Source organism: Leptonychotes weddellii, chromosome 14 (genome assembly GCF_054177405.1).
Source record: "Leptonychotes weddellii isolate Sample4059 chromosome 14, ASM5417740v2, whole genome shotgun sequence".
Classification (NCBI taxonomy): domain Eukaryota; kingdom Metazoa; phylum Chordata; class Mammalia; order Carnivora; family Phocidae; genus Leptonychotes; species Leptonychotes weddellii.
Genome location: NC_138382.1, coordinates 14,288,418 through 14,316,299, shown reverse-complemented (window position 1 = coordinate 14,316,299; position 27,882 = coordinate 14,288,418). Strand labels below are relative to the sequence as shown.

At 38.8% G+C, this 27,882-nt stretch overlaps 1 protein-coding gene across 2 annotated transcripts in view; it reads left to right on the top strand.

Annotated features, from left to right (window-relative positions):
- Nucleotides 1-6,442: 6,442 nt before the first annotated feature.
- CARNMT1 (carnosine N-methyltransferase 1) overlaps nucleotides 6,443-27,882 on the top strand; it is a 40,843-nt gene continuing 19,403 nt past the window's right edge. The window contains exons 1-3 of one of the 2 annotated variants that reach the window (XM_006731256.3): nucleotides 6,443-7,618; nucleotides 14,882-15,077; nucleotides 15,913-16,076. In XM_006731256.3, coding sequence (XP_006731319.1) covers nucleotides 7,383-7,618; nucleotides 14,882-15,077; nucleotides 15,913-16,076 — 596 coding nt within the window. In that variant the 5' untranslated portion in view covers nucleotides 6,443-7,382. The other variant, XM_031025851.2, reaches the window with a different exon arrangement.

Sequence of the window (27,882 nt, the reverse complement as noted above, 5' to 3'; positions counted from 1 at the left end):
CTAGTTTTATAGGGGAGAATGTGCTTGTTATTTTAAGACCAAATGATGGTATACTTTGTCTAGATCTAGCTATTAGAAGAAAGAATACAAAGGCAAAACAAGCTAGTTCTGAGACAAAGACTGGACTCATAAAGAGCAGAATTAATAGAGGAATTCCAAGAATAAAAATTATAAATCCTAGAACAAGGATCATTATTATATGGGAACTCTGTTAGTGAGCCAAGGAAGTCCCAAGTGGCCTTTTCCTTTTTTCCATGAGATCTTAGGTCAATAGCAATTTGAGTCTGTGTGATATAAAATCAAGATATTTCACACAAGGAGTAAGAAATATTTTGTCTCCACAAACATATTCCTGGGGCAATCTAGTCTCTCAGTTTGGGTTAGCAAAATCTGTCTCTCTTCCTGCCCACCTAGAATGTTAAATCTCTGTAAATAATTATTTGCAAGTTAATAAGGTTTTCCAAAGTAAAGGGACTTATTGAAATTTGTCTAAGGAGAAACAAGACCAACTTCACTACAGGCAGTAGATTCAGTGGTTAATAGTTTTTTTGGGCTTTGTAGACTTGTTTCCAAATCAGGGCTTTCCCATCTAATAGCTGCATGACTTTGATAGAGTCACTTGAAGTCTTTATAGTGTTCTCATCTGTTTTTTTTTTAAAAGGATGGCAACACTATTGTATTAAGTTATATGCAATTATATATGTGCAGTGTTTAGCATGGTATTGGTAGTTATAAATTCACTTATTTGTTTCACAAAGTGGTTATAGAAAATCTTTATATGCCAGACACTGTACCGGATGTTGGGGATCTGGGCATGAACAAAACAAATATGCCTCCCACCCTCAAAGAAGTTTTACCTCAAAGTAGGTAAAGCAGCTGATTAAAAGGCAAACCAATATAATATATAAATATAAACTTCCAATGAAATATCTTCTCATTGTATAAGTATAATCCTCTATACTTAGGCTTAGTAGATGAGTAGGTCCGCAGATTTCTGAGCCTGTATTTTCAAACATTTAATTGTTATGAAACCAACTTGAGAATAATGAGGGAGTAACTTCATTGGCACACTAGGACAACTAAGGGATGCTTTCGTTAACCATTTTACTGAAAGCAGAAGAACAAGTTTGAACTCTTTGTTCAGATAATAGAGCATGGAGTTTCCGTCTTTCAAGTCATCATGTTTATCCACTCTGTACCTCAGTGGAAGATCAGCTTTGGAAATGGTATACAGGAATTCCATGCTGGATACCAAGGTATTTAAAAAAATTGTTTAATAGGCAAATTGAGAGCAGAAGAAAACAACTAAACATAGATAACTGCAGATATGGGACGCTCGGGTGGCTCAGTGGGTTAAGTGTGTGCCTTTGGCTCAGGTCATGATCCCAAGGTCCTGGGATCAAGTCCCACATCTGGCTTCTTGCTCAGCAGAGAACCTGCTTCTCCCTCTGCCTGCCACTCCCCCCCTTCTTGTGCTTGCTTGCTCTCTGACAAATAACTAAAATCTTAAAAAAAAAAAAAAAAACTGCAGATATAAAAATGGCTGACTGACGGCTTTTTCTTTTTGAAGAAGACTGCTTGAAATCAAAGGATATTGCCTGTTAAATTATTTTTAAATCATAGAATGTTAGAGCTAGAAGGATCTTATAAGAACAGTTGTCCAATGGTTTCATTTTATAGATCAGGACAAAGTCCGGGGAGGTTAGTTGATGTCCCTAAGGTCATATACCTACTCAAGTCAGTGTCAACATTATAGCCTAGACCTCCTAAGCCAGATCCGGTGTTTTGGCTCCTTGTCACTTGGACCCAGTCAACCAGCGTTGACTACACTGTTGATTAGTGACACGCAGATAGTCATTCTGGCAGTTACATAGATTAGCTCTCTGAAACCACCTCCTTCCACTTTCCTGCATGCCTTCCTCTATTTTAGAGGTTAGAAAGCCAAAAAGCACATGCTCCGCACTCCTTTGTAACTAAGATTCTAACTTGGAAGGCAGATGTGAGCATGAGTGAGGTGTCGCCGAGAATGGGGAAATTTGATCTTATGGCAGAAGCCTTTGTTTTTTTTTTTCAGGGTAATTGTAACACAGGCTTTGTTATCTGTATTTGGTCCTTAACATTATAAGTGATGAATGGTGGGCAGTAGTTGGATTAGTGTCCATTGAAACACTTTCCCTTGGAACAACAGGTATAGCGCTATATTATTTCTGTATGACATTCAAGCTGGGTTGCCAGGTTTTCCTAAAAATTTTGTGTGCCAGCATTTTAATAAATCATTTTCTGCTTCAAATAGCTAGAATGGATTGTGTTGTGTGCAGCTAAGAAATCTGACTTGGGTTGAGTAGCTTCCAACAGAATCTTAGTGATAAAAGATAGTCCTTTAGCAGATTCATTCACAATTGAGAAGAAAATTGAAATTAAGCAAATTAAGTCTGAAGGCCTGAGACTAGGGGATTGATGGTATACGTCCAGGTCTGAGTCTGACAGGCTGAGAACCAAGAGCTCTGATGTCCAAGGGCGGAAGAAGCTGATTGTTTCAGCTCAGGAAAATTCACCCTTCTTCTGTTTTTTCGTTCTACTCAGTCTCTCAAAGGATTGGATGATGCCCACCTACATTGGTGAGAATGATCTTCTTTACTCAATCTGTTGTCAAGACACCCAGAAATAATGTTTTACCAGCCGACTGGACATCTCTCTCTCTTTTTTTTAATTTTTTTATTTTTATTTTTATTTTTTTTAAAGATTTTATTTATTTATTTATTTGAGAGCCAGAGAGAGAAACAGCATGAGAGGGGATAGGGTCAGAGGGAGAAGCAGGCTCTCCGCCCGAGCCGGGAGCCCGACGCGGGACTCGATCCCGGGACTCCAGGATCATGACCTGAGCCGAAGGCAGTTGCTTAACCAACTGAGCCACCCAGGCGCCCTTTCTCTCTCTTTTTTTTTAAAGATTTTATCTATTTGACAGAGAGAGACACAACGAGAGACGGAACACAAGCAGGGGGAGTGGGAGAAGGAGAAACAGGCTTCCCGCGGAGCAGGGCTCGATCCCAGGACCCTGGGATCATGACCTGAGCTGAAGGCAGACGCTTAATGACTGAGCCACCCAGGCGTCCCCCTATCTGGACATCTCTTTTTTTTTTTTTTTTTTTAAGATTTTATTTATTTATTTGAGAGAGAATGAGAGACAGAGAGCATGAGAAGGAGGAGGGTCAGAGGGAGAAGCAGACTCCCCGCCAAGCAGGGAGCCCGATGCGGGACTCGATCCAGGGACTCCAGGATCATGACCTGAGCCGAAGGCAGTCGCTTAACCAACTGAGCCACCCAGGCGCCCTGGACATCTCTTAACCAGTCAAGTTGACATATAAAATTAACCGTTACAGAAGTGCAATGTCAGGTAGTGCTAAGTGCTCTGAAGAAAAATAAAAATGGATAAGGGACCTGGGGTGTACATGAAAAAAAATAAGATGTCTTCTAATAAAAAATAAATTGTGATATGTTCACCCAAGGACTACCTCATGGGACAAACGATAGCTCTATACAATGTGGATAAAGCTTTGAAACACAGTATTGAGTAAAAGAAGCAAGAAATGATGCCATGAGAAAACGATCAGCCAAATACGGAATATTCTGCAGGTCAAATGATTTAGCTTTCCCCCCCCGCCAAAAAAAGGCAAAAAAGGGCATGATAACAAGAAGAGGGGAAGAAGCAACAATCAACAAGGTGAGGTGAGCTAAAACAAGATTACTAAACTTGACAATTGGTGAAATTGGGTGAAGGATTATAATAATGTAATAGATTGCTTATGTAATTGTCTCTACTTTTATTTCAGTTTGAAAATTGCCATAATTCAAATTTTTTAAAATGAGAAAAGTAATTTGCTTAGAAACTTCTTCTGGGATGAAAAGTAAAAATATATCTATAAGAATAAAGTAGAAGTCACAGGTTTATGTGTCATTATAAAGACCTTTTGTTCTGAGATTATTGTAGGTTCATACACAGTTGTAAAAAATAATTCAGACAGATTCCCTATACCCTTCACCACAATGGCAATATCTTACATAACTATAGCACAATATTGCAATCAGGAAGTTGCCATTGATACAATCAATGAACCTTATTCAAATTTACCAGTTTGGTATGTATTCATTTATGTATGGAATTGTTCTCCTCTGTGCTTTCTTTTTTTTTTTTTAAGATTTTATTTATTTATTTGACAGAGACACAGCGAGATTCATTTAAGTTATTAAGTGTATAAATAAATCATTCCCTTTCTTATTGTCAAGTAAGTATCCCAGGGTATGGATATGGCCCAGTTTGTTTAACCATTCATCTGCTAAGGGACATTTGGGTTGTTACTAATTTTTGGCCTTTACAGATAAAACGACCATGAATTTTCATGTAAATTAGGTTTTTGTGTGAACACATTTTTTTCATTTCTCTGGGATAAATGTCCAAGAGTGCAAATTACTGGGTGTAAGAAACTGCTATACTTTTTTCCACAGTGGCTGTTCCATCTTAAATTTCCATCAGCAGTATATGAATATATGAGTGTGTGAGCTGTAACTGCTTAACTAATAGTTTTTCAAAATAACCGAAGAAAGAATGATGGTTTTTGGTTATTAATGATGAAAATGTTTCAGCCCAAATGACCCCATGGTTTGGGAAGATTTCTATAGGAGAAGCTCATTGCAAAGAAATTAGGTCAAGGAAGTCCTAAAAGTGTTTTAAAACAAGGCCAAAAAAATTATCCTAAAGACACCTGAAAGGAGGAGAGAAAACCAGCATTTAATGAGAAGATATACCAGGTATTTCCCATTCTTTATCTCGTTTATTCCTCCTGATGATCTTGTAAGAAGGGTTATATGTCCATTTTAGAAATAATGTAATCAAGGGGCACCTGGGTCGCTCAGTGGGTTAAGCATCTGACTTTGGCTCAGGTCATGATCTTGGGGTCCTGGGATGGAGCCCCACATCAGGCTCCCTGCTCAGTGGGGAGTCTGCTTCTCCCTCTCCCACTGCCCCTCCCCCTAGCGGTGCGCTTGCTCTCTCTCAAATAAATAAAATCTTTTTTTTTTAAATAATGTAATCGAAGTCTCAAATAACATTTGAAACAGTCACAGTTACCAAATGGCAAAGTGAGAATAAAAAACGCAGCTTCTAGCTGCCTTTAGCTCAGTGCCAGAAACATAGGAGGCAATCAGCACATTTGTTGAAAGGAATGAATGAATAGATAAATGTCAGCTCTGCTATTTATGTACCCCATGGCAAGACTATTAATTTCTCTGAGACTGTGTCTTCATTTGTTAAAGGAAGATGATAATAACACCTCCTTCAGAGTCGTGAACAAATAAGGTGATACAATAGGAAAAAAACAATTTGGAAAATAGAAAACGTTAAACAAATGTTAGCATAATATTCAGTCAGTGTTATAGCCAAATACTGATAAAATACAGGCAGGACACTTGGGTAGGTAAGTGTAGTGCCAGAAATGTACTGTGTCCCGTGGATCACTTAATAGCTGTTTCCCTAGTTTCCTCATCTGTGAAATCATAATTGAGATTAAGGTTGAGCACCTTAATGACACAGACCCTAAGATTCTCACCAACTAATGAGACAGAACCAACAAAGCCTCTACATAAGAAATTAATTTGAAAATTTTGGGGCACCTGGGTGGCTCAGCATTTAAGCATCTGACTCTATTTCCACTGGGGGCCTGATCTCAGGTTGTGAGATCTAGCCCTGAGTCAGGTTCTGCTCTGATTGTGGAGCCTACTTGGGATTCTCTCTCTCCCCCTGCCTCTGCTCCACCAACCCCGCTCTCTTTCTCTCTCTCTCTCAAAAAAAAAATGTTTATTATACTTCCCAGGATGATAAAAAGAATGTTGCTGATTATAATTATCCATGGCATTCTGGCCTATATCAATTAGGTCGTTCAGAACTATATCAGTGCATCAAAATTATTACATATATAATTTGTGTATTGGTGTGTGCATTTACCAACAGTATGAGTAACAGTTAATAACATAAGAATATATGTATAACTTACAAACAGGGGTCTCTAAGAAAAATCCGCACTGGATATAAAATGTGGAAGAGTGGGCAAGAAATTGATATTTTGTGTCTGTGTAGGGGATAAGGCTGGCTAGGGTAAAGAAACTTCACATTTGTAACACTTTGTACTTTCCTTTTGAATTTTGGACCATGTATTACTGCATTACTATTTAAAAAAAGATTTAAAACTTTATAAAAATCTTGTATAAAAATGGAACATTAACATAGAATAACCACAGGACTTTTTAAAGCATTGCCTTTAAATTATTAATTTAAATTATGAAAATATGAAGCTAGTTCCTTTTCAGTATGATTATATGTTTTTACAGAATCTTAGCTTCCTGGGAATGTTTAATTCTTCTGAGTAAAGCAATCTTTTAGTATTTTTTTGTAAGACTGATATGATGAGTGGTACATAAAATTGAATAAAATGAGTTATTTCCTAAGAATAATAATAAATGTGGGTGAGGCACCTGTTTGACTATGAGCTCAGAGACAAATGAGGCAGAAAGTGTATGTAGGTGAAGAAGAGGAAGAAGTTAAGTCTGGCATTGCTAAGGGCCACCATTAGATGCAACTAACGCCAATGCTGAGGCATGACGGCTCCTGTGCATTTTGGTGGTCTTCAAAGCGCGGATACTAGATAGACTGGTTTTAACATCTTCATCTGCTGCCATCACCAGTTAGGGCGGGATTAGGATTTTCGCAAGCCCCTGAATACTGAAAAGATGATGGTGACTCTCTTCCCTATGTAATTAAAAATGGAAATACATTTAGAAAATAAATTAAAGCTTAAATCGGGGTGAACGCAAGACCTTCCCTCTAGATTTTCTTGAATAAAAATTCCTAATACATTCATCAAAGCTGAACTTTTTTTCTGCTTTGCCCTTCTTTAGACTTAGTTCAACTGCCTGTTCCACAATCCAGCACTCGCAGGCTCTTAAACCCAAACCACGCGGCTTCTCGCAGGTGCCAGCCCCACCCCACGAGGGATCTCCTCCTTCGCTCCTCCCACCTGACCCTTCGCCCCGCCCACTGGGCGCGTCGTCGTTACGGCAGCGCGCCGTCGCCGAAGGCCGGCAGCAAATGAGCGCAGGCGGCGGCGGCCCTCCGTCGTACCCTCGCAGGCGCATGCGCGCTCGTGCCGGGCGCTCCTGAAGACCTGGCGGAGCCCGGCGCGGATGGAGGCCTGAGGGCGGCGGGGGCGGAGCGCACCGCGAGCTGGGGGCATGTCCGCGGCGGGCGCCGTCTAGAGGAAGGCCGAGCAGCCGCCACCACGCTCTCAGTCGCGGCGAGACGCAAGCGAGCCAGGCCTAGGGCCGCGGCGGCGATGCAGCGACGGCGGCGCCCTCCGCCGCCAGCTTCTCAGCTGCCCGAGGGCTGCGGGGGAGGCGGCGGCGGCCGCGGCGGGAGCGAGGAGGTGGAAGTGCAGTTCTCCGCCGGGCGTTTGGCCTCGGCCGCGGCGGTTTCGGCGGCGGCGACGGCCGCGCGCAGCACGGAGGAGGAGGAGGAGCGGCTCGAGCGCGAGCACTTCTGGAAGATCATTAATGCCTTCCGCTACTACGGGTAAGAAGCCCGTGGCGGACCCCGGCGCAGCCCATCGAGGTGCCCGCCGGTCGCGGCGGACCCGCCGGAACGGGGGCGCCCGCCGCGCTCGCCCTCGGCCGCCACGCCTCCGGGGCGCCCGGACCGGGCCGCCAGATCTGACCTCCGGGTCCCTGAGTCACCTCGTACCACCTTAGCCCCTCCCGGCCCTGCACAGCCGCGTGTCTGCCGCGCCGTCTGCTGCTCAGCCTCGTGTCTTCTAACCTCAGGATCAGATTAGCTCTCTTGCCTTCCATCCCTCGTTAAAGGTTTGGCTTTGAGGCCGGTGGGGGTGACCGGAAAAGTGCTGTTAACAATTGCAGATAGAAGATGATGGTGGTAAAATCGTCCAGTGCTGGGCATGATCTGTATGTGTTGTCGATGTCCTCCAAACTGAACACACGGAGAACCCAAGTCCACCTACACGTGGGATGCCGTAGGACGAATTTTCCCAAACTGTTGCCAGTTCTTGTGAGAGCTGCATAGGATTTCCACCCCAACCCCCTTGGCGCTCTGAACGTACAGGCACATTAGTGGTGAATGATGGCGCTCAATGTCTTTAACTGGTGGGTGAAATTAAGGTCGGAGGTGGTCCGGATGTTCTAAAATTTGCTAATTATTGAAGAGGGAAATGAGAGAAGGCACAGTAAAGAACCGCTTTAATGATCTTTTGTTCTGCAAATATGTATCGAATTCTCACTATGGGCTGGGTACGGTGGTAGGACTTTTAAACTCCCTAACTTCCACTTTTTTTCTTCCTAGATAGATGTTAAAATAGCATAGTCACAAAATTATAATTTCAAGATCTGAAAGGGACTTAGATTTTCAGGTAAACAGAGCACTTTTATTTGTGTAAGAGTGGAGTCCACCGACGGCTATGTTCTGAGTCTGCATTTGGAATGGGATAGACAGGACCTGCACAAGTAAAACTGTTCCCTTAGATGGGCTCCTGCTGTGATTTATGCAAACTTTTTTTTTCATTGCTTGACTGTGACCTGTTCAAGGGCAGGGACTAAGCCTTATTTGTTTTTGTGTCACCAGTGCTTGGCATATGTTGTTGAAGCTCTGTTTTTAACAAATAAGACAAGTAGTAGCAAAGAAATACATTTGTCCTTCCTGGATAGCATCTGAATTTGTCACAAGTCGGTAGTTTGTTACAATTTTGAATCTGTAAACTTGCTTAATAAAAGCCTAAAGTTATTTAGAATCTGATGGCCTTTTTGTAACATGAGTTTTTTAAGTGCAAAGATCTTGATGAAATAATCTACTGATTAAACCCAGGCATAGGAACTGGACGGCATTACCTATGGAGCCCAAAAGGGAATTAACTAGTGTGGGGATTTTATTTAGTATCAATAGAGGGAGGAAGGCAGACAACCACAGAATTGAATTTGATGCAGTATTGTGTCTGAAAGAATCACACAGGGAAGAGAAACAACTAACCCTAGATTTAGATAGCTAGGAGAGGTAGGTACAGAAAAGTCTGGTACGTTTTACTGTTGAAAAATCTAGAGAAGGTTACTGGACTATGTCCTGGAAAGATAGTGGACCCAATTAGTTACAGTGTGTGTCTGTGCTGGTTCTAATATATTAAGACTAATTTAAAATTGATACTTACGATTAGTTATCATATGGGCCTTTTTGTGGGCAGACAGGGACCTTGGACCTGAAAGTAGGGCTCAAGTGTGGCAATGTAGAAAAGAGTGCTTGTGTGCATATTCTAATGGTTGTGATATAGTTTCCTATACTCTAATCCCTCTTTAGCAGTTTAATGTGGGATTGAGGATAATTTCATTTTTTAAAAACAATCCTTTTTATTTGCGTGTACTCTTGATGAAACGCTTCCAATAGACTGAACATAGTATTAAAAATACGCTTTTTAAAAACATCACTGGAAGGAGTAGGGGTATGGAAAGCACTTTGTAGCAGAAAACACACTGGGTTGTTCCATTCCGACATTTTATGATCTAGACCTGTGCTGTTCAGTACCGTAGTCACTAATCACATCTGGCTAAATTTAAACTTAATTAAAATTTAATAAAATTTAAAGTTCATTTCCTCAGTCTCACTAGCCACATTTCAAGTGCTCAATAGCCACATGTGGCTGGTGTCTGCTCTACTGGACAATGCAGATGTAAGCCTTTCCATCACTGCGGTGAGTTCTGATGCACAATCCTATTGTAAATTTTTAGCAAATACTTCTAAATTTTGGAGAGCTTAGTTTCACTGCTCAGGGTCTTTTAGTCATTATATAGGGGATTTAGATTAACGGTCACAGGGCAAGAAATGGCTTAATATTTTTCCAGTGGCTTCTAATTTTGTGTTTCCTATGGGTTTTGCTTAGATGAAATATTTTGATTAAGGCAAAAATGATTGTAGTATTGTAGCGAATAGTAAAAAACAAAACAAAAACAAAACGTTGTTATCCTTAAAATACCAATCTTGTTATGAATGAAGATACTCCCATTAGAAGATACTACAGTTGAAAAATTAAAGGTCTTGTCAGAAACATCCTACTTTTAGAAATAGCAGTTAGGTAAGATTTAAAGAGATGTAGAGTTCTTTTGTACAGGTGAAGGAATAGGCATATAAAGAGGTGAACACCTTGCCCAGGCTTACACAACCAAATTGTGGTAGAGTCTGGCCTGAAATCCAAAATGGTTCACTGCATTGGTAAATAGTGATATTAGTAAGACAATTTTAACTTTGTGTTTTAATAAATTTTTTAAGTGGATTGAGACAGATTTTCCTTCTGAAAAGATATGCTTTCCTGTTTAGAATGCTAGAGTAGTTCAACAGGTGCAGAGGAATGGGTCTATGACATTGGTCCTTGGCTCAGACCCAGTATCAGACCCACCCTGATGAAAGGAGACTGAGAGTTGGGGTCACTGCCAAGACCAGCCTTCTGGAGAGAGCTGAAGGTAGATACCCTTGAAATATGGCTGGTCACTCTATTTTGTCCCCTTAGTCACCAGAGGATATGCTCTTGCTGCTGACAGAGTTCAGAACCACGGAGAGTCTGAAGGTTGTAAAACATTCCTTTAAAAAAAGCAGCGTTGGGAAACTCTTTAAAGGGCCAGGCAATGAATATTTTAAGGTCAGAGAGCTAGGTAGTCTCTGTTACAACTATTCAACTCTGCCCCTGTGTGGAAGCAACCATAGGCAGTATGTGAACAAATGGATATGGCTATGTTCCAGTAAAAGTCTTTATAAAATAGACCTAGCAGCCAGGGGGGGTCATAGTGTGCCCACCCCTGCCTTAAAGTACATTGGTAGTGTAAGCATTTCCAGAATAGTGAAGTTAGCCCCATTTAAAATAGTAAAGATTGGACTCTTGTGTCAGCTTCAGTAAAATCTCACTTATTTCAGGAGACTCACTGTGGATGTACGTTATGGATAGTTTTGCAGACCATTAAAAAATCAAGGGTTAAGAGATATGCAGCAACTCATCCTGTTCTGTGTAGTTACATCACTTCTGTTATCAGTAATTGACAGCAAATATGTGTGGGCTCTTCTGACCAATCCATAATTTACCTCAACTACCCGGCAATCATGGAAGTTAAGTAGTCCTCATGGAGAATGAAAAATGGCACCTAGGGGGTATATAACTGAACATTTATTGATTGTTATTTGCACGGGCTGAAATCTGGAGATTCAATTGGGACAAACACAAGACTTATTTCAGAAGAATTCATTGGGAGTGGTAGACTTTACCTGGGGACAACATTCCTAGGGAGCAGGCCTCTTAGGGATCTTTGAGAGACCTAATGAGGGCCTGGGAGAGGTAGTGATTGCAGAGAGTTTATGAAGTAGAATCAAAAGGATCTGGAGCTTGTGGTTGTGGGGTCTGTGAGAAGAGGCATTTTAGGATGACTCATTTGTTTCTGACTTGAATGGATGTATGGCATACCATTCATCAGTGTCAGCCATATAGGAAGAAGTGCAGGGTTTTTGGGGGGGGCGGTGATCATGTGCTAAGTTCAGTATGAATATGTTGAATTTTGAGGTATGCTGAAAGGGATATGTATGTTGTGTGGCATCCAGTGCCCAAGAATACTAGAAATGAAGTACTGTGAGAATATTTAACCAGTTGACTCTGAGTTGTAACCCTTCACAACTCTGCTGTTTGCCTAACACATTATGGTCACTTTAAATAGTTCCTTTAGTGTCCTGCTCTATTTTATAGGAATGTAAATTGATACAATCCTTCTGAAAATCAGTTTGTATCAAGAAGCTTAAAAAGGGGCACCTGGGTGGCTCAGTTGGTTAAGCGACTGCCTTCGGCTCAGGTCATGATCCTGGAGTCCCGGGATCGAGTCCCACATCGGGCTCCCTGCTCAGCAGAGAGTCTGCTTCTCCCTCTGACCCTCCCCCCTCTCATGCTCTCTCTCTCTATCTCATTCTCTCTCTCAAATAAAGAAATAAAATCTTTAAAAAAAATACCTTTTTTTTTTTTTTTAAGATTTATTTATTTTAGAGCTAGCCGGGGGGGAGCAGGGGAAGAGGGAAAGGGAGAGAAACAGACTCCCCACTGGGCATGGAGCCCACTCAGGGCTCAGTCCCACAACCCATGAGATCATGACCTGAACCGAAACCAAGAGTCAGATGCTTAACCAACTGAGCCACCCAGGCGCCCCAGTACTTAATCCTTTCTGACTTGGTAATTCTTCTTTTGGGAATTGGTAGTATTTTTTTTCCCTAAAATACAGACAGATTTAGAACACAGAAAGTTTATCATATAGACAAGTGAAAGTATCTAGATGCCCAGTGTTTGAGAAATAACTAAGTAAATTTTGGTGTGTAGATGGCATAATGAAAAGTCATTACAGTCATTTGCCCTGTAAATTAGAGAAGTTTTTTCTGATCTGGGAAAATTCTTTGATAAAGATGAAGAATTACAAGTTCTTCTAAAAAGTTGATGTGCATGTGAATCATTTTGAGATCTTGTTAAAAGGCAGATTACATTTCAGTAGGTCTTAGGTGGGGTGTGAGATTCTTCATTTCTAGTTACCTCCAAGTGATACGCTGTTCTGTGTACCACGTTTTGACTGGAGAGGCACTTAAATGACTTTGTCTTGACAACAACAAGGAGAAATATGCCAAAAAGTTAGAAGTGATTGCCGTTAGGAGAGGGACTATTAGTAGCTTTTTTTGCTGGAGTACTTTTACTTCTCTAGATTTTTTGTATTTTCTCTGTGAACATATTAGTTATATAAATTAGGTATTCCTACATGTTTGAGCTATGTTTCAGGCCCTGGGCTAAGTGATTTGTGTGCATTATTTTGTTACATTTTCAGTGAAATCCCATTGGGTTGGCAGAGGAATATAATGGTACCTAACCTTGTGGGGTTTTATGGAGATGTTTCAGAGTAATCCACGTCAGTGACTTGGTGTAGGGCCTGGCTTTTATTAAATCTCAGTAAGTGATAGCTTCTGTAATCATCATCATCTCATCATCACTGTAGTTATGTATTACCTTGTTTTGTATGTGAGACAGTGGGGGCACAGAGAAAGGAAGTAACTTGCCAAGGGTCACGTATCAAATAGGTGGCATAACCTGGATTTCAATCCAGATCTGTTTGACTCCACAGCTCACTATTACACTGTCTCTAGGGGGACAAAAGCAAACATCAATGTAGCCATTGACAACTTAATCTTTTCACGTTACCCTGCCACCCCCCCCCCCCCGCCCCCGCCAGCCACCACAACCACCACACACAAGCTTCTAAAAACCTTGTCAGGTTATTGCTTTACTCAAGAGCTCCTTCAGAACTTCTTTATTACTATCCAGAAATTAGAGAGTGATTTGGCATAAAAACGAGACAATTTGGGTGAATAGAAAGATTCAAGCAACCAAATGAAAAAGCGTTTTTCGTTTTCATTTAGTATGGAGTAAATGCCAAAGAACATTGAGAAGAAACACAAACACTGGTTTGTATATATAAAATGTAAAGAATGATACAGTGAATACCCATGCACCTAACACCTGGTTTAAAAAAAGAATCCTTTCTCCTCAAAAAAATCACTTTCTTGAATTTTCATTTCCTTGCTTTCTTTGTAGTTTTTTTTTTACATGTGTTCAGTCCCTGTAATATATTATTTTTATATAAGATGGAATTGTACATTCTGTATTTTTCTGCAACTTGCTTTTTTCAACAAATATTTACATTCATGAGTTTTATCCATACTGTGTATAGTTGTAGTTTATTTAATTGCATTCCATTGTATGATTATACTGTACTTTGTTCATTTTACTGGTGATGGACCACTAGGTTGTTTGCAGATTTCTTGTTTGTTATATATAACAGCGCTAATAAGAAGATAGTTTATGTTTCATGGTGCCCATTTGCCAAGTTTCTTGAGTATGTGTCTAGGACTGTAATTGCTAGGGAGTGTGCATATTAAGATTTACTGGGTAATGCTAAATTATTTTCCAAAGTGGTTGTACTAATTTATGCACCTCTCATCAATCAGTATATATATTCAAGTTATCCCATATTTTTCAGTATTTCCTAATATTTTTTCCATATTTCCTATAGTCAGGCTTTTAGATTTTGCCCATCTGATTGATGTAAAATGGCACTCATTGCAAATGTAATAATCAGCTTTTGAAAATGATGGGGTTTTTTGTTTGTTTTCAGGTTTTATAAATAGGTAATCCCCAGAGTGACCTTTAGAGTTATCTGGAAACTTCTGGAATGCAAATTGTGAATAATATCATGTAAAAGGATATAGAATTACAATTTTTCCTCTGTTTACTACTTTTGTAGTACATAAGAGCCTTTGTGTTTTTAAAAAAAAATTCAGCTTGGTTGGTTCTTAATTTCAAAACACATTTTGTATATTCTAAAGTAACTTCAGAGCAGTATTCTGCTACTTGATGGAGAAATTTAAAGTATTCATCTAGTTCGATGAAAATTTTAAGTTTGGAAATTAAAATCATAAAAATAAACTAATTGTACATTAATCCTCTTTATGTTTCCTTTTTCCCTCCTAATTGGTGCAGATATTTACTTTGCTAGTTATAAACTATTTGTCTTTTGTTTGGTTGCTTAGAGAATTTGTAATAAGGTAAAAACATAAAACTTTCTAAGATGATATTCTTTAAGAAACCAGAAGATTGTAAATCACAGGACAGTATCCCAACATTATAAAGGAATAATTGTACAGAAAGACAACCTTAAAATAAGATTGGCCCTGGTGAGAATTCTTTTGCCAATTTAAAAAACACCTTTTATGTTTTAGCACCAGTATGCATGAGCGAGTGAACCGAACAGAAAGACAATTTCGATCACTTCCAGATAATCAACAGAAACTACTTCCTCAGTTTCTTCTTCACTTGGACAAGATTCGGAAATGCATTGATCATAATCAAGAAATACTACTGACCATTGTGAATGATTGCATACATATGTTTGAAAATAAAGAATATGGAGAAGATGTATGTGAAAGTTTGTTCTATTTTTATTTTAGGGTTTAACCTCTGTATTTTGAGGTCTTTATCTTTCTGGATTTCATTTTTATATTTTGCATGGGCCATTTGCTCTACTCAGAATGTTTTCACTTTTATGTTCAGGTATTTGATTAGGCTTAATAGAATAGTATGCCAGAAACTGGATTTGTTCACAGATTCTTTTTTCTAAAAATAGTAAGATAATTGTTGGCATATTGCTCTACGTTTCACATAGTGTTCTGGCTCTTCTAGCATACAGAGTTAGTGACTTTAATTTTTATAACCAACTTTACTAGCTGTGTAAAATTAATTTCTCTTGCTAAATTCATTTTCATTATCTTGTATCTATTGATATTTATCTTTTACTTTAAGAAGTTATTTTCACTTATAAATCTCAAGGGACTGGCAGTAATAGAAACTGAAGTCCTCTTTTTGTATCCACAGGATAGATACAGTTGGGCCACTGCAGTGTGAGCCTCTCCATGCTGCCCCATCAATGACCTGGAGGGACTTTCTTCCCTCTCTTAGAGAGAGAAGATGTCCTGTCTCCATAGCAGCTCAGTTCTGGTCCTCTCCTGAGTAAAGACTGCTTAATTTTATGGTGGTTTCATGATTAATGGACCTTAAATCTATTGAGGGTAGGAGTGAGACCACCAAACTCTTTTCATGTAGGATCTCAAGCTGCACTTGAACCCCGGTTGAGGTGAGAGGCTAGTGATTTATCCACTAAACCATCCATATAGCCCCTTAGTAGCACGTGCCTTTGACCCTATTCAAGATTGATTCCTTGGTCAGAAGCTAATTGATTTCTGTTTTTAAACAGGGGAATGGAAAGATTATGCCAGCATCAACATTTGACATGGATAAGTTAAAATCTACACTGAAACAGTTTGTGAGAGACTGGAGTGAGACTGGGAAAGCAGAGAGGGAAGCCTGCTACCAACCAATCATTAAAGAAATTTTAAAAAATTTTCCGAAAGAAAGATGGTAAATAGTATCTTATTTTTAACCAGTTTCTTTAAGATACGTAAGCACTAAGTTTCTCTGTAATAAATTTCACAGTCCTGATTCATGTTTATAGTTGCTGCATGCCTGTATTTTTCCACATATGGGTGTGTGGTGTTGTATGTGTTCGTAGATGCTTTCTATAAGGTTGCAGTTAATATTTTTGAATACTCTTTGCTCCAACAGTTAAGGGAAATCACTCCATCTGGAAATTAATAAGGTTAGATTGTTCATTATCAGTGATGGGTTCTTTTATAATTTGCTAATGGCAACGCAAAAAGCTGCAGACTTTCCATTTTCCTCATTATGACAAACTTGTAAGTAGATATGGGATCTATAGCTGAGAGCAAAGATTCTTTTTTGTGCCATGAAAAGCCCAAGCAGTCCACTTTTCAGAATAACACTTATAAATAAAAGAAAATGCATAAGATTGCAAAGAAACCAATTTTGAAGAATAGTTACCAAAATATTTAAAAAGCAGATTTGTGCTATCACATGCTTCGTATCCTGTATCACATTAAATAAGATCTAGCAGCAAGTATAATCACTATATTTTTGAAAATACCAGCACATGTGTTATTTTGAGACTCTCAGCAACTTCAAAATAACTTCAAGATAAGTTGCATGCATTTTATAGTGCTATATACTTTACCTAATCACTAATTCTTAACGTTTTACATTTTATTATTTCTTCTTTGTACTTCCCTCCCTCCTCCCTCTGCTTTATGATTATGTCTAAAACCATATATATGCACAACTATTATTTAAACCATTTGAGAGATCAGTTTGTATATGTCTTTTTTTTTTTTTTACCTCTTAATACTTCAGAGTTCATTTCTTAAGAACAAGGATATTCTAACATAAACACAGTGCAGTTATCAGATTGAGAAAATTTAACCTAGAATACTGTTTTCTAATCTATAGCCTATATTCAGGTTTTATAAAATTATCCTGAAAATGTTCTTTATAAACACTTCTCTGTCCAGTCTAGAATCCAGCCCTGGATATTATATTACATTTCATTATAACATTTTAGTCTTTAATCTGGAGCAGTTCCTTGGCCTTTCTTTGACTTTCATGACATTGGCATTTTTGAAGAATACAAGGAAGTTATTTTATGGAATATTCCCTCAGTTTGAGCTTATCTGATGTTTCTTTATGATTGGATCTGGATTACATGCCTCTTTTCAAAATAATACATAATTGATATGTAATTGATTGTTCCTCTCAGGATATCACATTCAACAGTGTCTGTTAGCCCATCATTTTTTTTTTTTTTTAAGATTTTATTTATTTGTCAGAGAGAGAGCGCACAAGCAGGGGGAGTGGCAGGCAGAGAGAGAGGGAGAAGCAGACTCCCAGCTGAGCAGAGAGCCCATGCGGGGCTCAATCCTAGGACCCTGAGATCATGACCTAAGCCGAAGGCAGACGCTTAACCAACTGAGCCACCCAGGCGCCCCTGTTAGCCCATCATTGACAATTTTAATTTGATTACCCATTCAGAATGTCACTTAGTTTCTCCATTGTGTAGTCACTATCTCTCCTCTTGCAACTAATAAACAATCTCTTAAGACACACTTTGAGACCATACAATTAATATCCTGCTCCTTCTCAGACTTTCTCTGCCTTAGAATTGTCAGCCATTGATGATTCTTGCATGAACTGGTCTGTCCTGTGCTGGTTATGGAAAGGTGATTTTCTAACTTTTCAATTATCAGTCAGCATTCTACTGTATCTATAAACTATTACACAAAGGACTTATGGTTCCTGTTTTATTCAGTGGGTTATGATCCATTACTATTGGTTTTTTGTTGTCGTTGCCTCAGATTTAGCCAGCAGGAGTCCCTTCAGGTTGGCCCCTAAGTCCTTTCACATAGCCCAATTCTTCTTGAGCACTTTCTTATTTTCTGGCACAATAAGATATTTCAATCCCATCATGTATCTTCCCTACTTTAGTCCTGGAATTGGATATATTTCCAAGGACCTCTTTCCTTTAATGTGAAATGATATGTAGAAACCAAGATCTGGCACTCGGCATGTTCATTGTTACTAAGATGTCAGCTTTTGAGCCTTTTAGTGGGTAGAGCGCGCACACACACACACACGTTAGAAAGCATTCATTCCTACTGATCCCTTCAATTCCAGTCCAACCCCAAAGGTTTCCTTCTTGGCTTCCCCTGTTCTGTATATCTGTCTTTTTCCACAGTGAGAACCTGGCTCCTGACAACATCAGTACATTTACTCATTCACTCAGTTCTACAGTAATCACGTAATGGTTTCAGAATTGCTACCTCCATACCACTATGAAAAACAAACTACAAGCAGGAGTTTAGGATTTGCTAGCAATCAGTTTTTCCCCTAAAAGAAGGGTATTCACAAAAATATTCTTCACAAGTTACTCAAATTAGCTTTCCTTCAACCCCCTATCCTCAGTGTGGTTGTGTTTTTTATTTGAAACTCAGTATATTGGGGGTTTTTTTTGTTTGTTTGCTTTCAGTTTTTAGGGTTCTGTCTTGCCTCCACTCCCCATCCTTGTTGATTTATATTTATTTTTTGATTTGTGGGCTATCAGTTATTAACTGTGATACTCAGAAAAAGTGTTATTCCCTTCCCTGTTCCTTTGATAGCCCATCTCAACTCCTCATTCTCAATCCCACACACCATGTAGGTAATCAGTATCATTAATTTCTTGTTTATCCTTCTTGTTTTTATTTTTTGTTTCTTATGTAAGCAGATAGAGGGTTTTTCTTCTAAATTACCTCCTTTTGTTTCATACACAAAATGCAGCAGCCTGTGTATTCTATGTTGCACTCTGCTTTTTCACTTAACAAAATATCTTAGAAATAGCTACATATCAGTGCATGGAGATCCTCCTCAGCCTTTTTTACAGCTGTAGAGTACTTCAACCAATCTCCTGTATTTGGTTATTTAAGTAGTTGGCAGTATCTTACAACTATAAATTATTTTACAATTAATAACTGTATGCATGGGTATTTTTGTACTTTTGGAAGTATCTCTTTAGTGTAAATTCTTTTTTTTTTTTAAGATTTTATTTATTTGACAGATAGAGAGCATAAGTAGGCAGAGTGGCAGGCAGAGGGAGAGGGAGAAGCAGGCTCTCTCCTGATCAGGGAGCCGGACGTGGGGCTCGATCTCAGGACCCCAGGATCATGACCTGAGCCGAAGGCAGCTGCTTAACCAACTGAGCCACCCAGGCGCCCCTAGTGTAAATTCTTAGACATGGGATTGCTGAGTCTGAAAGGTAAATGCATATGTAGTGTGGCAAGTGTGTTAGTTACCTATTGTGTGCAACAGATTACCACACATTTAACTGCTTAAAACAGCATAGATTTATTTTTTTTTTAAGATTTTATTTTTTATTTGTTTGACAGAGACACAGCGAGAGAGGGAACACAGGCAGAGGGAGTGGGAGAAGGAGAAGCAGGCTTCCTGCAGAGCAGGGAGCCCGATGCGGGACTTGATCCCAGGACCCTGAGATCATGACCTCAGACGAAGGCAGATGCTTAACTGACTGAGCCACCCAGGCGCCCCAAAACAGCATAGATTTATTATTTCACAGTTTCTGTGGGTCAGAAGTCTGGGCATAGGATCTTACAAGGTTGCAATCCAGATGTCTACTGGGCTGTGTTCTCATCTGGAGGCTTGACTGTGGAAATACCTGCTTCCAAGCTCACTCATGTTGGCAGAATTGATTTCATTGTGTTTCTAGGACTGAGGGCCCTGGCTTTGTGTTAACTGCCTTGGTAGAAGCCAGTTGCAGTTCCTTGTCTTGTGAGCTTTCCCAAAATGGTCGCTTACTTCATCAAGCGGGCAAGGAGAGTCTTTAGAGCAAGCAGGCTTTCAGTGGAGTCTTTGATGATGTGATGCTATCACAGGGGTGGCTGTTGGTTAGAAGCAAGTCACAGATCCCTGTGCACACTAAAGGGAGGGGATTATAAAAAGGTATGAACACCGGTAGGTGGGGGCCACTTTAGGGTCTGTGCCAGTTATTGCCACATACGCCTCTAAGGGTTGTGGTGTTTTGCCTTCTTGCCAGTGATGTATGAAAGTGCCTGTTTACTCACAGCCTTGCCAAACATTGTTCTGCCAAGCTTTTGAACTTTTGCCAATCTAATGGGTGGAGAAGCATATCTTGGCCTACTTCTCGTTTGGATTTCTCTTGTTATGAATGAAATTGAGTATCTTCATATGTTTGAGGGCAATCTATACCTTGTTTTGAGAAATATATATTCATGCTTTTCCCCTCATTTAAAAAAGTTGAGGTGAGGACGCCTGGGTGGCTCAGTCGTTAAGCGTCTGCCTTCGGCTCAGGTCATGATCCAGGGTCCTGGGATCGAGCTCCGCATCAGGGAGCCTGCTTCTCCTTCTGCCTGCTGCTCCTCCTGCTTGTGCGTGCTCTCTCTCTCTCTGACAAATAAATAAAATCTTTAAAAAAATAAAAAATAATAAAGTTGAGGTGAAATGTGTAGAGCAAAAGTGATGTTTTTAAAGTAAACAGTTTGATGGTATTTAATAGATTCACAGTAGTGTGTATCCATCATCTCTACAGAGTTTGATAACATTTTCATGAACCCGGAATAAATCCCATACCCAGTAGGTGGTTATTCCCCATTCTCCTTACCACCCCCCTCCCCCCCCCCGATCTCTGTTTGTCAGAAGTTTGACTATGAGGTGCCTAGGTGTGGTTTTCTTTGAATTTATCCTGCTCGGTGTTTGTTTTGCTTTGAAGGGTTTGGGTAGATATGTATCACCAAATCAAAGACTGCTCTTGTTTTTTTTTCCCTTCTGGGACTTGAGTTACTTGTATATGAAACAGCTTGACATTGTCTCTCAAGTGTCAGATGACTCTTTTCTCATGAACTCTTTATATTTTAGTTTGGATAATTTCTATTGACCTTACTTGAATTTTACTGATTGTCATGCCGGTGTGTTGATAAACTCATTGAAGGACTTAACTCTGATACCAAAATAAAAAAATGTCTAGGACTTCCATATACACATATATTTCCATGCGTGTGTTCTCTCTGTGCTCACATATCCTATTTGTGCATGTGATCTACCTTTTCTGCTTGATGCTTTAATGTATTTTTTATGGTTAGTTTTAAGTCCCTGTCTGATGATTCCAACATATGTGCTATTTGTGGGTCAGCTCTGATGATGGTTTCCTCTCATAACAATGGGTTACATTTTCTTTCTGGTTTGCATGTCTCATTTTTTGTTGAATGCCAGGTGATATATGGAAAAGAATAGTAGAACCTGGAAGTAAATAATACTGACAACTAGAAAAAAAGGCATTCCCCTTCTGTAAGCTGTGAACATGGGGGGATAAGTGAAAGTTGTATTTTTAATTTTTAATATTATTACATATATTAGCTGTTCCAATTACCTAAGAAAAAATTGTCTATAAACCTTTCATCTAGAAATGTGGCAATGTAACAATTGTTGCTTTCTAGAAAATGAAATAGTTTCTAAGTTTTCATCTGCATCTCACCTTTTACTTCGCGTACATTGATTTTAGTATCTTTCCTGTGGTAGATTAATAGGAAGATCTTTGCAATATTAAGAAACACTCGGACTCTCAGGCATGAAAATATAGTTACTTCTTCAGCAGTAAATGAACTACTGTGTCCACAGGAAACCATTGGTGTATTGGAATTGTCATCTGCAAAGTAAAGGATTTGGGCTCTTGTATCATTTAGTCGGCCTTCGACAGGTAATGGCTGCTAATCCACCTGGTTTGGATCTCTACATGGGTATGCCATGTAGATTGTCTATAGCTGGATGCCATGAAAATCACCCACTGTTTTTTCCTTGTGGCCAGTACATTTTTGACGTGCTGTGCTATAATTACCTGCTGAACACACAGTTGAAGGAATAATAGATTCATTATAGACTTTGATTCCTGTATCACCTAAAGCTTTCATTATTTTCATTCCATTGTTGATGACAGTTGTGACATTTCACTGATTTTTTTTTTTTTTACACGATTTTATTTATTTGACAGAGAGAGCACAAGCAGAGGAAGTGGGAGAGGGAGAAGCAGGCTCCCTGCTGAGCAGGGAGCCCCACTTGGGGCTCGATCCTAGGACCCTGGGATCATGACCTGAGCTGAAGGCAGACCCTTAGTGAGCCACCTCACTGATTTTCTTTTTTTTTTTTTTTTCTTTTTTTAAAGATTTTATTTATTTATTTGACAGAGAAATAGCGAGAGCAGGAACACAAGCAGGGGGAATGGGAGAGGGAGAAGCAGGCTTCTTGCCGAGCAGGGAGCCCGATGTGGGACTCGATCCCAGGACCCTGGGATCATGACCTGAGCCGAAGGCAGACACTTAACGACTGAGCCACCCAGGCGCCCTGATTTTCAATTCTAAAAATATTTCTTCAATCTGATTTGTAGTGTTCTGGGTCTGAGGCCCAGAAATAACTCAGTAAGTGAGTAGCATTGGAAGCACAGGTGAAATTAATATTCCAGCCATGTTATCACTCAAAAAAAAAAAAAAAAGAGCAGTGCTTCTAGTGCTTGTTTCTACATGTCCAAATATCTGATATACAAGATTCAGAAGTAATATAGGTAATAATTCACTGACTTTTTTTTAAAGGTATAATTTAGGAGGTTTTCTCATGACATGTTTTTCTGGAAAGAAGTTTATTTATACGCTTTAAATCTTCAAATACTTCAACTACTAGAAATGTTTGACATGTATAACACTCATTTGAGAAGCTTTTAATTTACATTTTTACTGTCCATAGACTTGTTAATGAATTTTATATTCCCAGTTTTATCAGTGAGGATACAGTATGCTTGGGTTTCCTAATTTTTTATAACACTGACTCTTTTCTTCATGCTTTTTGTAGTCTTTATTATGGTTGGGTTGAAGATGATTTGTCAGAGATGAAATTGTGTGGTTTTTGTGATCTTTGCCCCCCCCCCCTTTTTTTGCTTGTATTGATTCTTTGTTGGATATATGATTTACAGATATTTTCTCCCAATTCTGTAGGTTGTCTTTTCACTTTCTTGATGTCCATTGATGTACAAATTGTATAATTTTGGTGAAGTCCAATTTATCTATTTTTTCTTTTGGTGCTAGTGCTTTTCATGTCATGTTTATGAAATCATTGCCAAATCCAGTGTCATGAAGATTTTCCCCAATACTTTCTTCTAAGAGTTTTATGGTTTTAATTTTTAAGTTTAGATCTTTGATCCATTTTGAGTTCACTTTGTATGTGGTATCAGGTAAGGGTCTAACTTCATTTTTTTACATATAGATATCTGGTTTTCCTAGCACCATTTGTTAAAAGACTGTCCTTTCTCCCATTGAATTGTTTTTGTACTATTGTTGAAAATCAACTGACTGTACATGTGAGTGTTTATTTCTGGGCTTTCTGTTCTATTCTTTTGGTGTGTACATTGGCCCTTATGGCAGTTCCATAGTATTTTAATTTCTGTAGCTTTTAAGTTTTGAAGTCAAGAAGCATAAGTCCTTCAATTTATTCTTTTTCAAGATAGTTTTGGCTGTTTGGGGCCCCTTGCAATTCCCTATGAATTTCAGACAGCTTTTTCATTTTTGTGAAAAAGGCTATTGCAATTTTGTTAGGAATTGTGTTAAATATGTAGATTGGTTTGGATAGTATTGACATCTTAACAATGTTAAATCTTTCTGTCCATGAACACAGAATGTCTGTTTAGATCTTCTGTAATTTCTTTCAACACTGTTGTGCAGTTTTCAGTGTACAAATCTTTCTTTTTTTTTTTTTTAAGATTTTATTTATTTATTTGACAGAGACAGTGAGAGCAGGAGCACAAGCAGGGGGAGTGGGAGAGGGAGAAGCAGGCCTCCCGCCGAGCAGGGAGCCCGATGTGGGACTCGATCCCAGGACTCTGGGATCATGACCTGAGCCGAAGGCAGACACTTAACAACTGAGCCACCCAGGCGCCCAGTGTACAAGTCTTTCTTGACCTTGGTTAGATTTATTCCTTAAGTATTTTGTTCTTTTAGATGTAATTGTAAATGGAATTGCTTTCTTAATTTCCTTTTGGATTAGTCATTGCTGATGTATAGAAACACAGCTGATTTTTATGTGTTGATTGTATAACCTTGCAACTTTGCTTAATTTGTTTATTACCTGGAGGAGCTTTCTTGTGGATTCTTTGCAATTTTCTACATACAGATTCAGAGCATCTGCAGATAAGAGATGGTTTTTACCTCTTCCTTTCCCCTTGAAAAGGTCTGGCCAAAACTTGTAGTACAGTGTTGAACAGCGGTAGTGAAAGGGGGCATCCTTACCATGTTCTGGGTCTTAGAGGGGAAACTTTCCTCCTCTTACCATTGAATATGATTTTAGCTGTAGGTTTTTCATAAATACCCCTTAACATATTAAGGAATTTTCCTTCTATTCCTAGTGTCCTGAGCATTTTTATCAAGAAAGAGTATTGCATTTTATGAAATGTCTTTTCTGTGTCAAGTGAAACAGTCATGTTTCTTTCCTTTGTTCTATTAATGTGATATATTACATTGATTGATTTTCTTATGTTGAACCACTCTTGCATTCCTTACATAAATTCCTTTTGATTATGGTGAATAATCCTTTTAATATGTTGTTAGGTTCAATTTGCTAATATTTCGTCGAGGATTTTTACATCTGTAAAAAGGGTATTATTAATCTGTTCTCTTTCTCTTTTGTGAAAATTCTTGTGAATTTTCTATTCCTGTCATGTTATCTAATTTTGGTATCACGATAATGTTGGCCTCATAGAATGAGTTATAGGACGTTCTTTAATTTTTTGGGAGTTTGAGAAGAATTGGTGTTCATTCATCATTAAATATTTAATAGAATTTACCTCTAAAACCATCTGGTCAGACTTTCTTTGTTGAGAGACATCTCTGCCTCTTTAACGATGGAATATTTTTTTTTTTTTTAAAGATTTTATTTATTTATTTTGAGAGAGAGAGAATGAGAGAAAGCACATGAGAGGGGGGAGGGTCAGAGGGAGAAGCAGACTCCCCGCCAAGCAGGGAGCCCGATGCGGGACTCGATCCCGGGACTCCAGGATCATGACCTGAGCCGAAGGCAGTGGCTTAACCAACTGAGCCACCCAGGCGCCCTTTAACGATGGAATATTAAGGTGGCAATGTTGAAATATGCTTTTAAGTTTTCTTTAGGATATGAAGTCTTTCTCAATAATGCTTGTTTTGAAAACTGTAGGCTTTTGTTGGAATAAGTAGTTAAAAATCACACAGTTTTTAAAGGCTACCTTTCTTTAATAAATGCTACAGGTCATTCTTTTTTTTCTTTTTTTTTTATTAAAGATTTTATTTATTCATAAGAGACAGAGAGAGAGGCAGAGGGAGAAGCAGGCTCCCCGCTGAGCGGGGAGCCCGATGCGGGACTTGATCCCAGGACCCTGGGATCATAACCTGAGCCGAAGGCAGACACTTAACCATCTGAGCCACCCAGGCGCCCATGGTCATTCTTTTTTTAAAAAAATTCTGATCAGTAGTCCTACATTAAATATTCTATGACTGTTAGACTTATGATACAATTATTATGGACTTTTATAAACATCGATGTATTGTTGTAGGATGTATTGTTATATTGTAGGATGTTATATTCCTTAAAGTTTCTAGGTGGTACTCTCTGTCAATGTATATATTCAGTGCTCTGCTCTAAAAATAATATATAATAGTTGAATAGCTTCTGTGAACATAAAGTCCAGGTCTTTCTCAAAATTCAAAATATTTGTTTTTGAAAAGTGGGTTATGAAGTAAGACATTACAATTGGACTATACCAAAGTTTGCATATATTTGGAAGGCTGAATGCCAGATGCTTATGTTATCATCTTTCTAACACTTCCTTTTTTTTAAGATTTTATTTATTTGACAGAGAGAGACACAGTGAGAGAGGGAACACAAGGGGAGTGGGAGAGGGAGAAGCAGGCTTCCCGCAGAGCAGGGAGCCTCATGCTGGGCTCGATCCCAGGACTCTGGGATCATGACCTGAGCCGAAGGCAGACGCTTAACGACTGAGCCACCCAGGCGCCCCCTAGCACTTTCAACATGACTTTGTTCATAGTCACTGAATCATGATCATTGAATCATGTGTATTACCATGGTGTCCAAACAGCATAACAGTGTCAGCTTTACCAAAGGGCATGCATGCTATTGTTAAAGGTACTTAGTGGACTGACACAGAGTATTACTTTACTGTTACCTGTCTACTATTTTATTATCCTTATTGCTACCAACAAATAGAATGTGGACTGGTGAGGAAAGAATGAATTAACTCTTAATGAATCTAATAGGTTATTTTAAAATAAAAGAATACTTTTTTTTTGATTAGGTAAAACATACACAGTGTTAAAAATTTTTAAAACTTCACAGTAAAGTCTCTTTCCTATAACTGTTACCCAGCCGTCCATTTCCCTTCCCTGAAAATAATCAATATTATAAGAGCAGATGGGCAGATAAACTTGAAATGAAGAGTGCCAAGATCTCTGTCAAACTTCTTTTTGGTGCCATTCTTGGCCCCAGTGGAAAATTTTCGTTATCTCTTCCTATGTCATTTGTTTTGCTTGTTTAATTTAGATTGGTTTCCTTATAGTTAATAAGATGAGCTATCAAAAAACCTTAAAAAAATAAAACTAATAAAACAGTAAAGTCCATATCCATGTTAAAGGCATAATTTTGCCATAAAGAAGTAAACCCCTAGGCCTGAAACAGGCACATTGATTACAACCCTTCAGTATCCAGGTTGATTCTTAGATAAATCCTCGTCAACTTTGGGTCTCAGATGAATTTCCAGGATCCTCTTATGCCACAGTAAGCACATGGGAATTTGATGTCCTTACACTTGGCTGGATTTGACTCAGATTTATGTCAGCTTGTGTTTGTTCTTTTTGAAATTTCAGTAAAGGCCCTTTCTAACTGAGCTGTCTATAAAAGATAGTATACTTAAATATGCATAGAATTAACCATACCTGTGTGCATTAAAATATTTTTTCCTATGAAAACACACTTGTCTTATTTGTCCAATTTGTCTCTGTTTAGAGTTTTTATTTATTTTACTTTTTATTTTTCTTAAGTAGGCTCCACACATGAGGCTTGAACTCATGACACTGAGAGAGAGAATTGGATGCTTTACTCCCTGAGCCAGCCACACCCATGTGCCCCTATTTAGAGTTTTTAAATGCCTGAGTTTGCAAGCACAAGCAGCTTTGAAGCCACAGAGTGACATCTATATTGGGGTCTATTTGTTAATTAAGGAAATGCTATTTTAATTGTGCTGAATGCCAACCATTTCAGGAGTTATTAGCCTCTAATCTATTTTGGTTTTAAATAGATTTGAACTGTACTTTAATGAGCAGTTGCTCATTGAAATTAGCAATACAATTTTTCTTGAAGTATGAGCTCAAAATTTAAACTTTTTTCTCAAATATGAACATAAGCGCAGTAACTTTTCATTTGATGGTCTGAGCAGTATGTATTGAGAGTTTCAGTTTTTCAAGTGACTAATCATGTTTGTGCTATAAAGTTTATAGTTTCTAAGGAAAGAAATTCTTAAGTTTGAGTCCTACCTGAAATGAAAAATCACAACCATGTGGAACCATATTCTCTTGTGAATCCGGAAAACTGTTGGACTATATTTTTATATCTTAATTTCATTAACCCAACCCACTTTAGAAGAAAATGAAGTGATACTTTGCATGTGGGAGAAAAATCGATCATGTCTTTGCATTTCACTCCCAGAAGATAGAGATATATTATTGAC